The sequence below is a fragment of the Cornus florida genome, unplaced genomic scaffold, assembly GCF_030987335.1.
Source record: "Cornus florida cultivar Cherokee Brave unplaced genomic scaffold, ASM3098733v1 CherokeeBrave_3.0.0_Hap2_Chr10, whole genome shotgun sequence".
NCBI classification, from domain to species: domain Eukaryota; kingdom Viridiplantae; phylum Streptophyta; class Magnoliopsida; order Cornales; family Cornaceae; genus Cornus; species Cornus florida.
Genome location: NW_026775580.1, coordinates 69,657,110 through 69,670,222, shown reverse-complemented (window position 1 = coordinate 69,670,222; position 13,113 = coordinate 69,657,110). Strand labels below are relative to the sequence as shown.

Here is a 13,113-nt window from a genome sequence, read left to right as displayed (position 1 = left end):
AATTTTGGGAGAGCCTTCTCTCTCCTTAGGCTTCACCGAGGTTGGTTTTAGGGACTGTTTGGGTGGTTTAGGGACTGTTTGGGCTATACAGAATTTGTGTACTTTGTTTAAAGTGTTTCAAATGAGGTATATTATTGTGTTAGACCTGTAAGAACATGTTTAAACAAGAATTCATAAAGGGATTAAGGAGGAGGCAGTGTATAGTTAGGGAAAGAATTTACAGGTTGCACCTTGTATGTTGACCAGTTCAAACTCTGGAACTTGGAGGATTATTTATATGTGATTTAATTTTGATTAATCATGTTTAAATAGGCTTATAAGTAACATGGATTACTTTAATTTAGCCATGCTTGTGTTGGACTAATTAATAGTCATCTTATTAATCAACTGGAGCAGTTTAGGGACTAGTTGGAGGATGTGAATGCTTCTGTTACTTATTGTTTTTTTGAAGTTTTGATGTCTCTGAAAAATCTTAAATTGAGAATCATATTTTCAGCTGTGTTGTAAGCATATAGTAATTTAAATATGTGTATGCTTAAATGGAATTAACTGGTGCTTAAATCTGTTATACATTGCATCAATATGACACTGTTTGGAGAGGTAGATTGTGTGATCTTATTTTACAAATTTAAAGGACTGGGATTTGGATTCTAACTCTGTTAGTGGATGCATGATTTAGTTTTATACATGTGAAATTATATCTGTACTTATTTTGGAATATAGTTGATAACCATTTATACTGTTTTTGGGCAACTATGGTAAATGGAGGATTTAAATGCTATGACTCATATTAGCAATTTAAATGGTTGGAATGTGATGATTAGGTTCTATAATGAATGCCTAATGTCATGTTATATATACTAAACTGTATTTATGCATATTCTGGATAATGGTTGATAGATAACAATTATTGTCTTTACAATTATGTTGTTTGGAGGATTGTGTGCATCGTTATGGGACGGTGGCATACTAGGGAAGGATTAGTAAAACACTAAATCCTACCTATTTTGGAATGAGTTGGATTAACTATAAAAAGTTAAGTCCTACTTATGTGAATATTTATGCACAGGTATGGCATATTATGGACGGCTCAGTTCAAAACACTGAAACCTACCTATATTGGGAATGGATTAGTTCAAACACTAAGTCCTACCAATATTGAAATAAGATGAATTAACTACAAAAGTTAAGTCCTACTTATAACTATGTGTCAGGTCAATAAACTATTTGAATGACACACCTTGAACGGACTTTATATAATTATGTTATGGTGCCATGGTATGAGCTTGAGTCTCAGAACCATGGTTAGGGTACGTATATCGCCTAGGATGGATAACTGAACAGTGGTTTTGTTCCCTAGTAGGTCTAGATACATATGACCACATTACGTGCGATTTGTATGGTATCTCTACTCAGGCTGAGACATACCTATTGGACTAGTGAGCGTCCTATAGTGTATAATATATACATATATGGAATACACTAGATATTGTTGAGTCTATCTAAAATGTATCTGCGTATCGGATTCTTATTTGGATCGTAGTAGATCAGGACTTGCATGTGGGCCTGACCCACTCTATTATTTTTTCAGGTGTTCGACAGTACCAAGCTTAGAGCTTGATCGTGTTGATGCAGATACAGACACTCACTCTTCCGATTACATAGGATTTCCTTTCTATTTTAATTTTGAATTTTAATTCTGTAAATTTATACAAGGTTTTGGGATTAGGGGTCCACTAGGTGGATTCCCGAGTTGTACGGTTTTAAATTATAATATATACATGTATAATATATACATATATGGAATACACTAGATATTGTTGAGTCTATCTAAAATGTATCTGCGTATCGGATTCTTATTTGGATCGTAGTAGATCAGGACTTGCATGTGGGCCTGACCCACTCTATTATTTTTTCAGGTGTTTGACAGTACCAAGCTTAGAGCTTGATCGTGTTGATGCAGATACAGACACTCACTCTTCCGATTACATAGGATTTCCTTTCTATTTTAATTTTGAATTTTAATTCTGTAAATTTATACAAGGTTTTGAGATTAGGGGTCCACTAGGTGGATTCCCGAGTTGTACGGTTTTAAATTATACTTAATTTATTATTTCAAGTTTGAGGATTCTTATTTTAGATTTCTTTCAGCATATTATTAATTTATTCTTAATTCAGTTTTTATTTTCTGCTTGTTTACATATTAATTGTTTGGTATCCCTCGGATATGCACTCAGACTTGATCACCCGTGGCTCTAGAATTGAGGGGTATCACATATTGTGTATATTTTTCTATGTGTATTGTATTAAATAATTAATGTAAAAGAGTCATAATTTAATTAATTAAAAAAGAGTTATGTTTTTAAAATAAATAAAAAGAGTAATTTAATTTGCATAAGAATTTAATTAATTATTTTTTAAAAAATAATTGAACTTTTTGACTTATCAATTTAATTTATTTATTTATGGAGCGTTATGCAAAAAAGGGGCAATTAATTGTAATGTTTACTATATTTTTTTTCATGTGTGGAAGTATTAATGTATATTTTTTTTTCTAAGTTGTATTGTTTTGTTTTATTTGTAGGACGTTGTGTAATGCACTTTATATATATATATATATATATATATATATATATATATATATATATATATATTATTGTTTTTTAATATATATATATATTTTAAATATATATATATATATATATATATTATTGTTTTTTAATATATATATATTTTAAATCTTGTATCTAAATATATAATCAGAGCAAACAATTATAGCCGTTAGTATTATAGTTGTTGAGAATAAAACTGTTGGAAAAAAAAATTAAAAAAAATTAATTTTATTTTTTAAAAAATAATAATATAATAAAGTCTAAAATGAAAAAATAAGTACGTAACAAGAATTTGGAGTCTCCAAAATAAGTGCACAACCAATTGTTGATGTGGCTGTACATTTTACATAAAGTTGCTGATGTGGCTATACATTTTACATAAAGTGTAGAATGGAAAGAGTGTCTTGCACTGGGGTTGCTCTAATAGTTGTAATGAGTACTTTTTCTTTTGGGTAATTAGTACATGTTGAGCCTTAAAAAAATTAAATAAATAAATAATCACATAACGCGTAATGACATTATTCCATGATATAATAAAAAGTATCTCAAAATACTCTAAAATTAATATATATATATATATATATATATATATATATATATATATATATATAGCTTCAGTTTGGTAAAAGAATTGAAAGTTTGAGTGAAGGGCGTAGTTAAAAAATGAATGATTTTCTTATACGAATTTTTGACTGTATAATCTCATATTAATTTGTTCTTTCAAATCACCAGATTTGTATGTCAAAATTTAACATAATATTTAGATTCCAAAAACACACATAGTATTGTAATTTGGTGCATATCCAAATTATTGAGAGAGAGAGAGAGAGAGACAGGAAGAGAGGAGGGGGGAGGGGGGCTGATCAATTTACAGGAAATGCCCATCTTATTCGTTATCAATGGAGAATTCTTATTGGTAATCATAAAAGGCCACTTTTTGCAATGCCCATACATCGTTCACGTGAAATTCAATAATCATAATATAATATAATAATAATAATGACTTTCTAGGCTGTGTCTTCCAGATATGTCCGAAAATCTCACTGCATCTTCATTTATTTGAAGTCAAAAAAGTTGGCAAGCGCTATCTCCATCACTGGTACTTATGACTTCAACTTGTTTGCCCATTAAACAACAAGGTGTTTTTACACTTCAAATAAAGCTGCCAGTATTTCACAAATACAGTATGATACACACACATGCAAAACGTACTCTCTCTCAAAACAAGTACGGAAAGAGGGTTTCAGTTTGAATCACAATGGCGTAGGCACGGACCTGCGATGGGCTCCGACTTTAGACATTTGACAATGTCACGTGTTACCAAAGTCAGTAATGGACAGTGTAATGTTTCAGTGGCCCAAGTCCCCCCCAAAAAATAATAAAAAAAAAAAAAAAAAAATTTGGCCGCACCATGTAAAACTAAATGCTATGTTCTTTTTATTGTGAAGAAATGAAATAGAATATAAGTAAAAATAGGAATGAGAATGAAAATGGAATAGAATGATCATTCTCATTTTATTATTTGGTTGTAAATATAAAATTTACATAAATGAGCTAATGTAAAATTTAAAAAATAATGAATTTAAAATTAAATTCTCTAAAATACTCCTGTAAGTGTCAAAAAAATTTAATTGACAAAATAAGATTAAGAAATTGTGGCGTTGGTTAATGGTGGTGGTGGTGGTGGAAAGCAGTAGTAGGCGGTGGTAATGGTGGAAGGCGTCAGTGGTGTAGGTGATAATGGTGGAAGCAGTGGCATGGTGGTACGTAGAAGGTGGCAGTGGAAGACGACAGTAGTGTAGATGGTGGTACGTAGAAGGTGACAGTGGTAGAAGACAATGGAGGTGACGGTGATGGTAGTGGTGGTAGAAGACCACAGTGGATGTGGCGGTGGTGGAAGTTAGTGGTACTGGTGGAGGTAACGACGACAATGGTGGTGGTGCTAAAAGTTGGTGGCGATGGCGGTGGCGGTGAAGGTGGCGTTAGTGGTAGAGGTGGAGGTAGCGGCGATGATGAAAGGTGGTAATATGAAAGTCGGTGACAGTGGAAGGTCGTGTAATCTCTCCATTGTTGAAGGGGGATAGGAATTAGAGCTTGAGCAAAGTTGTCTATCTGCTTAACCATTAAAATAAATAAAAAAAATTTACTGTCTGATATGATTTTAGACTAACAATAAACTTTTGAATGAGATAGAAACAAAGTTAGCAAACTTATTCGGTCAAAATATTTTTATTTATTTCTACCACGAGTACTTGTTAAGCTGATTATTACACGTGGAATGTACTGCGTGTTATAGTCGCATCATTCTATTGCAGAGATTCAGTATATAATGCTTAATATATTTCCATTACTCAAAGAGTCAGAGTGACACTAATTTTCAAAAATTAATTTCTTATATAAGCCTTGCTTAAGCTTTTCTTTAGTTGATTGATCTTTAAATTAAGTTCGGAATAATTTTTTAGTTAATTCTTTTTAATCTGTTGTACTGTCCATTTAATGACAACACAACAATTTACATATGAATATATAATAATTTTAAATAAAAAATACAACTATTACATAAATTTATTAAATTTTTAATTTAATGATATAGTAATATTATAACACACTATAATATATTAGGTACATAGATATTACATGATTAGTCTACACGTAATGAAATATAATAATATAAGACACATGAGAGATCCATTTGGCAACCATATTCAATAAGAAAGATGATAATCTATTTATATTGTGAAGCAACACTCCTTCTTTTCTTTTTCTTTTTCTTTTTTTTTTTTCACCAAAAACCTAAGAAATATTAAAATTGAAAATCAAACACCTCTCCAATTACTTATTAGGACAACAATAACACACGCGGCACGTGGTGCACAAACATCACTCACAAATTCACGCGCCATGACGGAGCGTGGGTTTACATTTCAAGAACTTCATGAGCTAGCTCTTATTCTCATGCATGCTCATCTTTCCAACTCTCTGCAACAAGAGACAGTGAATCATATGACCCACCGTGGTTCAGCACATTCTGTGCACTCTCTTGAAGCTCTTTAACCCTACATCTCATGGCGTTGCCTTTTTCACCTTCCATCACCAACCTCTTCCTTTCCGATAACTCTCTCTCCTCCCCTCGCCACCGGCTTCACTGCCACCCCCACCTCCTTCACTAGCATCATCGCATTCATCCTCTGCTCCGCATAGAGCAGCCACGCGATCATCGGCACCCCATAAACGATGCTCTCCAACAAGGGAAGAATTAGTCATGGGCTAACCTAGGCTATAGCCAAGGTCCAATTGAAAAAAAAAAATTTAGTACTATTGTTCCTATAAGCCTATGTACTACTCTTCCTCTTCCTATCAGCCCAGCCCAATTCATAGTATTTCTATAAATAAAAAGAGTAATAAAATTTATAAAGGTCAAACCTTAAATATGAGTACGCCCACGAACAATAGACATGCCTAATCACAAAATAAACCATAATAAAATATAATATGGCACAACCCAATAAATCAAACACATTGTTAGTTTATGGAACAAGACCTAAACTCTTCGTATGTAAGGCACTAAGGCATAGGTGGATGGATATCATGAATTATTATTGTTAATCTAATGAAATATTGAATTTTATTTTTTGTGAAAAAAAAAAAAAAAAAGAAAAAAAAAAGAAGACTTTGTTCATTACTTGATAATTTCTTGTTAAATTGGGTAATTTACTATATAATGGATTAATAACTAGTCAGGGGTGGAGTACATAGGTCTTACTTTCTAATGTGAATTTATTGATAAGGAACATATATATCTTGCATTCTTGTAGTTTTTTGTTTTAATACTTGTATGAAGCAAACTTCAATGGATTCTTGACTGTGAAAATACGTTAGAGTTTGGAAGTGTAAATGTGTTAAAAGGTTGTAAATTATTGGATTAATTGAATAACTGATGCATGATAATTATATATTTAGAGCATGGATGACACACTAAGCAATCATGGGTTTAATTGTTTTCAGCCCTCCCTATTTTGCAATCCTGGCTCCACCCCTGCTCTCCAACAACGAGTTCCACCCGCAATGCGATAGGAACCAGCCGGTCGAACCGTGGCGGAGCACCGCCACCTGCGCCGCCCAAGACGGCACCACCAGTCCCACTCCCTCCGTCCTCTTGGTAAACCTTTCTGGCAAGTACGCCGCCTGGTCGTTCACATCACTGTCCACGTTGAAGAACACCGCCGAAGCACTCGCGTCCGTGGGTTTACACACCACCAGTACGACCGCTACTGACTTATTTCTAGACCCCACACCAACTCAGTGAGTTGGTCAGTTGAGAAGGTCCTGCCGCTTCCGAGCGCCACGAAGATAACAAACTCGCACGGTTGCTTGTCTAGCCACGTCATGATCTTTTTGTCCAATTCTGTCAACGATTCAGTTTCTTTGATCAGCAGTCCGACGGAGTGAACCGGTGGAATGGGCATGTCTAGAAAGAACCGGGTTTATTTCAGAGATCGTAAGGAGATCGGTTCAAGATCTTCCAAGTTTGTGAAAATCCCTGTAGCCAATTTCAACCTACTGATATGGTACAAGAAACATTTGTACTCATCAATCTTGCGGTTGTGAACCTAGTCGAGAAGGTCCTCGGTTCGTATCGGTGTACAACGGGGGACCTGAACCGGTTCGGGCATGTCAACGAACTAGCCCTCGACTTCCCGGTCCAGCGTGGGGAGGTACAATGAGAAAGCAAGCGAAGAAGTGGAGGTGGTGAAGAAGGAATAGGCGGGGATGGAGAGGTCTCTGCAGACGTCAAAAGCCTCGATGGTGAAGGGGTCGATGATGATAGCTTTGGGCTGGTCCAGTTGGGTAAGGATGGACCGAAGTGTTTTGAGGTGTTAGGAAACGGGTAAGTTTTAAAAACTTTTTGAGGGATTTTCATATATAGATCTTGATTCATCACATAGAGACAAGTTTTATGCAAAATAAAATATGATATATCATTCAATTAATAAATTAAAAACTTACATCAAAGTTTGATTAAACCTTAGATTTCTCCTCTAAAGTAAATGTTCTCACTTATTGTAGATCATTTTACTAGATGCCTTCTCCTTGGATCTCCATCTTCTTGGTAATGGTTTTGCCTTTAGGTATCACCCATAAGTCTCTATGAATGACCTTGGCAAACTAGGCTTGTAGGAGCCTCCATTAGATGAGAACACTAACCCTAAATTTTTAGAAAGAGAAAAAATATATTCATTTTTCCTTCTCCAAGTCTTTCCTAAAATATACATAGACCATGTATATATAGGCAACATAAAGATAAGGAAAGAAAATAATAAATCCTTCTCAATCTCCAATTACCATATCTCAAATCTAATAGGATTCCAATATCAAGTTGGGCTATGAGTGAGAATCCTTTGGGCTTATTATTTTCTTGGGTACAACGAATTAATAATTGGCCCGATCCATGGACCCAATTTAATTAATTCATCTATGTCAATGTTGCACTTTGACCTCTCTATGCATAATTAGTTATCGGATAAATAAAGCCTTCAATCCGACTACTTAATTAATATATTTATTTTGGTATCTTTGATTATTTCTAACTTGATCACAATAAAACATTTGTTTGACAAAAATAATAATTTAAATAAATAAATATATAATAAATTATTTTGTCTAAAATATACGAAGGCCTAAGAATTTACTTTGTGATCAACCATAATTAATACAAAATAAATACAAGTAACAAAGATATAAATATTGAAAATATAACCATCTAACTATTAATTACATAATTACCCAAAGTGCCGGTCTATGGATTCCGAAAATTCCGCCGAACAAATCAAACTAATTATTAATTAGTAAAAGAGTCTATACTTCTCTCATGCTTAAAAATCAAACGCCATGACAATGATAAGGAGCAATTGTATACGACGGCTCTCGCAATATATGTCAACCTAACGCGGATCCAGTTCAAGTCTTAAATAATAATGAGTCCATCTATAATTATCGACTATGAACAATTTATGATTACTATTTATATTCATGTATTAATCGCCATCACATACATATATAAATATTTCTTGTAATCAAATAGACACTATCAATTCCATAATGAATCGAAACATAATACATTGAATTCACCAATTATATAAATCATAAATATTTCAGATATATCAGGAACATATGTCACTATAATCTAAATAGGAATTTGTTATGCCAGGGAATATAAATCTGAAGTTTTTGGTGATGATTCAAGCCAGAAAAACCCACTGATTCGAGCTATGTGATGTTGTTGCTGTTGTTTTTCACTGCTGCAAGGGCTGAACTGAGTATTGGATTTTAGTTCCAAGGTGCTGAGGTCTTTTCAGAGAGTTGACACGGGTATCAATCACCTTTATACATTTGCTCAGTACTGAATTATTGTTGAAATCATGCTGAAATATGGACAGTGAGCTCATCTGTTTTACTTAATTTTCTGAGATATTCTTAGATTCAAGCACTGATTGGTTGTGCCTTGCTATATTATAAGATTTTAATCCTTTAGCAAGTGTATTTTGATGAATCTTGTATGTTGAAGTTGGTTTTGTGATAGAAAGTTGGTCTGCTGCAATTTTCAGTTTTCAACCCTTAGTCATAGACTGTGTTTTTTTTGCTGAAACAAGGGTTATCTTGGTTCTATATGCTTAACTCATGCTACACTTCAGTGATTAAAAGTCATGACCATGAGTACCACAGTGAATGAAGACTAAGTATGATACTATTGAATGAATCTCAAAAGAAATTCCCATTTTACCCTCAAGATCTAAATGCTGAAAACTAATGTTATGAAGTGGGAATTTGGCATTTTGAGTTGTCAACCTTATTTCAATTGAAGAAAGAACTTGTGTTTGATGTTTTACATTTGCTATAATGTATTTAGTAAGCTTAAATAGCTTGTTTGGTCCTGGTAGGGTTGCTTAGGACAGGGGGAGTGTGTGTATATGTTTGTTAAGCTAGTGTGTGAGTAGAGTGTCTGAAAACTAGTGTCTACTTCTGTGACAAGGGTGTGTGTAGAGAGTGAGACAGCTGAGTGTGTAATAGCTTACTTGCAGCTAGTGGATGATTGAATTGGCATTGGCCAAGAACCAAGGTTTTCCCTAATTAAGAGGGTTTCCTTGTAATTTCTATTGCAGTGTTCATTGATTACTGTTTTGACTGTTTTTAAGTTGTTTTTGAAAGAAGGTTTTGACCAATTCACCCCCTCTCTTGGTCCAATAATTGGTATCAGAGCTTTGGTCTGCTGTGTAGGGTTCTAGCAAGCTGCAGTTGATCTTTGAAATGGATGAAGGCCAAGCTACAAACAAAGCTCCAAGGTTCAGTGGTGTGAACTACGATTCATGGAAAATCATAATGGAAGCATTCTTAATGTCTCACTCTTGTGATGTCTGGCATGCTGCTGTGAATGGAATTGTGGTTCTTAGTCCTGAAAATCTCTCTGAAGCTGATAAAATTGTTGTGGCTAATGATGGTAAAGCCAAACATGTCCTTTACTGTGCTTTAAAGCAACAAGAGTTCCCTAGAGTCAAGAATTGCAAGACAGCTAAAAAAATGTGGGTCTCTCTTCAGGCTGCCCATGAAGGAAGTACTGTCATTAAAGAAAATAAGATTCAGCTCTACAAAGTTCAATATGAAACTTGTAAGATGGAGGAAAGGGAAACTGTAGCTGAGTATTTGTTTAGGATCAATGATATTGTCAACAATATGAAATCCCTTGGTGAAGACATTAAAGACTCAGATGTTTGCAAGAAAATACTCAGGTCTCTTAAACCTAGATTCAATGCAAAGGTTACAATTCTTAAGGATAAAGACTTATCTCAAATGAAGATTGATGATCTACAAGCTTCTCTTGCAGCCTATGAAATGAGAATTGGAACTCCAACTATTCAAAAAAGAGAAGTTGCACTTAAAGTCAAAGAAGTTACTGAAGAATCTGAACCAAAGTCTGAGGAAGATGATCTTGAAGAGGATGAAGTGGCCTATCTGTCAAAGAAGTTCAAGAAATTCAGATTTAAGAAGAGAATTCAATCTCAAAATCTAACTTGTTATGGGTGTGGCAAGCCTGGCCATTATATCTCAAGTTGTCCAACTTCAAAGGGCAAAACCAGAGGAAGAAAGAAGGGGGAAACTTCAAGGGAAGATTTGGAATAAAGGCTCTCTTTTCAAATTGGGATTCAGTTTCTGAAGAAGACAAACCTGAAGAATTAAAAGAAGATGAGTGTTTGTTTATGGCTACTCTTGAAACACCACAGAAAGCAACTGAAGTTGAAGAAGATTGTGAAGACAGTGACTCAGAGATTGAAGAAATACTTAAAGAATGTGAGACACTTGCTATGAAGTGCAATCAACAAAAGTCTCAGCTGAAAGCCCTTAGCTCTGAGTTGCAAAAATCCAAACAACTTCTTGTTAAACATTTCAAACTTAAGCTGTCTACCTTATGTTCAATTTCTCTTATCTTCTCAAGTCTAAAGAAGTCTCAATCCAACACTAAATGGTCAACCAAAAGATGCAGAGAAGAACTCTCACTAATTCTTGAAGAAAGGTCTTTGAAAATGGCTAAAGATTTGGAAGCAATCCACAAAGCAAATTGGGAAGACTGGAATTGGTTACATTTGTGACACTGCAACCAAAGTAAAACAAAACCATACTGTGTTTGTTAAGGCATCTTCAGGAGAAGTGTATGCAAGATTTCCAATCATATAACCCTCAAGAACAAAGCATGATTCATTTGACAACTTCTACAGCAAGTCAAGGTTAAATGAAAGTGATTTTATCACATCATCCTTGAGGAATTACAAAGTTACCAAAATGTATGTAAAGAAGTCTGACATAACTCCAATTCAGAAAGTTAAGGATAGCAAATCTCTTGTGAAGTCTAAGATGATGTGGATACCAAAGAGAATGAATGTTGTGAGTATGTTGTTGTATACTACTTTCAAAGTTGGTAACACAAATGACAAATGGTATGTTGACAGTGACTGCTCGAGACACATGACTGGTGATGGTTCCAAGTTTGTATCTCTAAAACACTTTGATAGAGGAAATGTCATCTTTGGAAACAATCAAAAGGCCAAGATTATTGGTATTGGCAATGTGAGTAAGTCTGATGAATTACCTGAGATCAAAGAGGTATTACTTGTTAAAGGCCTCCAACATAATCTCCTAAGTGTAAGCCAACTATGTGACAATGGGAAAAAAGTCTGTTTTGATAAAGAAAGACGTAATGTGGTTGATATTGAATCAGAAAAAGTCCTATTCTCAGCTTGCAGATCCTCTGGAAATGTGTACACAGTCTCAGAAAAAGCTACTTACTGCAATCTAACGTCTCTAGATGAAGCTATACTGTGGCACAAGAGACTAGGCCATCTTCACTCTAAAATCTAATCAAAATCCTGAAATTGAAAGTTGTGAAAGGTTTACCTGATTTAAAATTCAGTGACAATCATCTATGCAAAACATGTCAGCAAGGCAAACAAACTAAAGTGTCATTCCCTTCCAAAGAAATCAACACATCCAGAGCTCTTGATTTAATACATATAGATCTCTGTGGTCCTACCAGAACTACAAGCATTGGTGGAAGTAAGTACTTTATGCTACTCATTAAAGATTTCAGTAGAATGGTGTGGGTTTACTTTCTGAAAGAAAAGTTTGAGGCTATAACACACTTCATTAAGTTTGTAAATCTTGTTGAAAATGAAAGAGGCTGTACTGTGAAGAAGCTTAGATCTAATTTTGGTTCTGAGTTTACAATGAGGGAATTTGAAAGTTATTGTGATGTAAAAGGTATCAAGAAAGAGTTCTCAGCTGTAGCTACTCCTCAACAAAATGGGGTTGTGGAAAGGAAGAATAGAACTGTTCAGGAAATGGGAAGAACTATGCTAGTTGAAAAAGGTCTTGCAAAGGGATTTTGGGCTAAAGCTGTTAATACAGCTGTGTATATTATCAACAGGGTACTTCTTAGACCTAATTCATGTAAAACTCCTTTTGAACTAAGGTATGAAAGACCTGCAACAGTTCATTAATTTAAAGTGTTTGGTAGCAGGTGTTTCATTCTCAATCATATAGAGAACTTAGGAAAATTTGATTCCAAGGCTGATGAAGGGATATTCTTGGGGTACTCAACAAAAAGCAAGGCTTACAAATGCTACAATCTAAGATCCTCCAAGGTTATTAAATCAATTCATGTTAAATTTGATGAAACTCCTCAGTTCAGCATCAATGATGACATTAGTTCTACACTAGGATCAACTGAAGCCAGTCCATCTCATTCTGTTCAAGGGTTAGATAAATCTGTTAAAACTACTTCAGAACTTGATGATCATAGAGAAGTTACTTATCTAGGATTACAAAAACAGGTTCAAGCTGAAAACATCATTGGTTCTCCTCAGGCTGGTGTTCAAACCAGAAACAAGAAGAAACTCACTGAATTAGAAGCTGATAATGGTGAAGAATATAGTCATTTTGCAATGTTATCCTC

General features: G+C 34.4%; 1 protein-coding gene and 1 pseudogene across 1 annotated transcript; one reads left to right on the top strand and one right to left on the bottom strand.

Moving 5' to 3' along the window:
- Positions 1 to 5,243: 5,243 nt before the first annotated feature.
- On the bottom strand, positions 5,244 to 7,480 carry LOC132279759 (hydroquinone glucosyltransferase-like; annotated as a pseudogene).
- A 2,437-nt stretch (positions 7,481 to 9,917) lies between these two features.
- LOC132277807 (uncharacterized) lies at positions 9,918 to 11,254 on the top strand. The gene is made up of 2 exons (XM_059779651.1): positions 9,918 to 10,716; positions 10,815 to 11,254. The coding sequence occupies exons 1-2, from the start codon at positions 9,918 to 9,920 to the stop codon at positions 11,252 to 11,254; spliced, it is 1,239 nt and encodes a 412-aa protein (XP_059635634.1).
- Positions 11,255 to 13,113: the final 1,859 nt, after the last annotated feature.

Excerpts from the sequence above, each read along its gene's own strand:
- LOC132277807 (XM_059779651.1), top strand. The coding sequence starts at position 9,918 with ATGGATGAAGGCCAAGCTACAAACAAAGCTCCAAGGTTCAGTGGTGTG. Across the intron at positions 10,717-10,814 it reads GCCTGGCCATTATATCTCAA|TTTCTGAAGAAGACAAACCT; the intron begins GTTGTCCAACTT and ends ATTGGGATTCAG.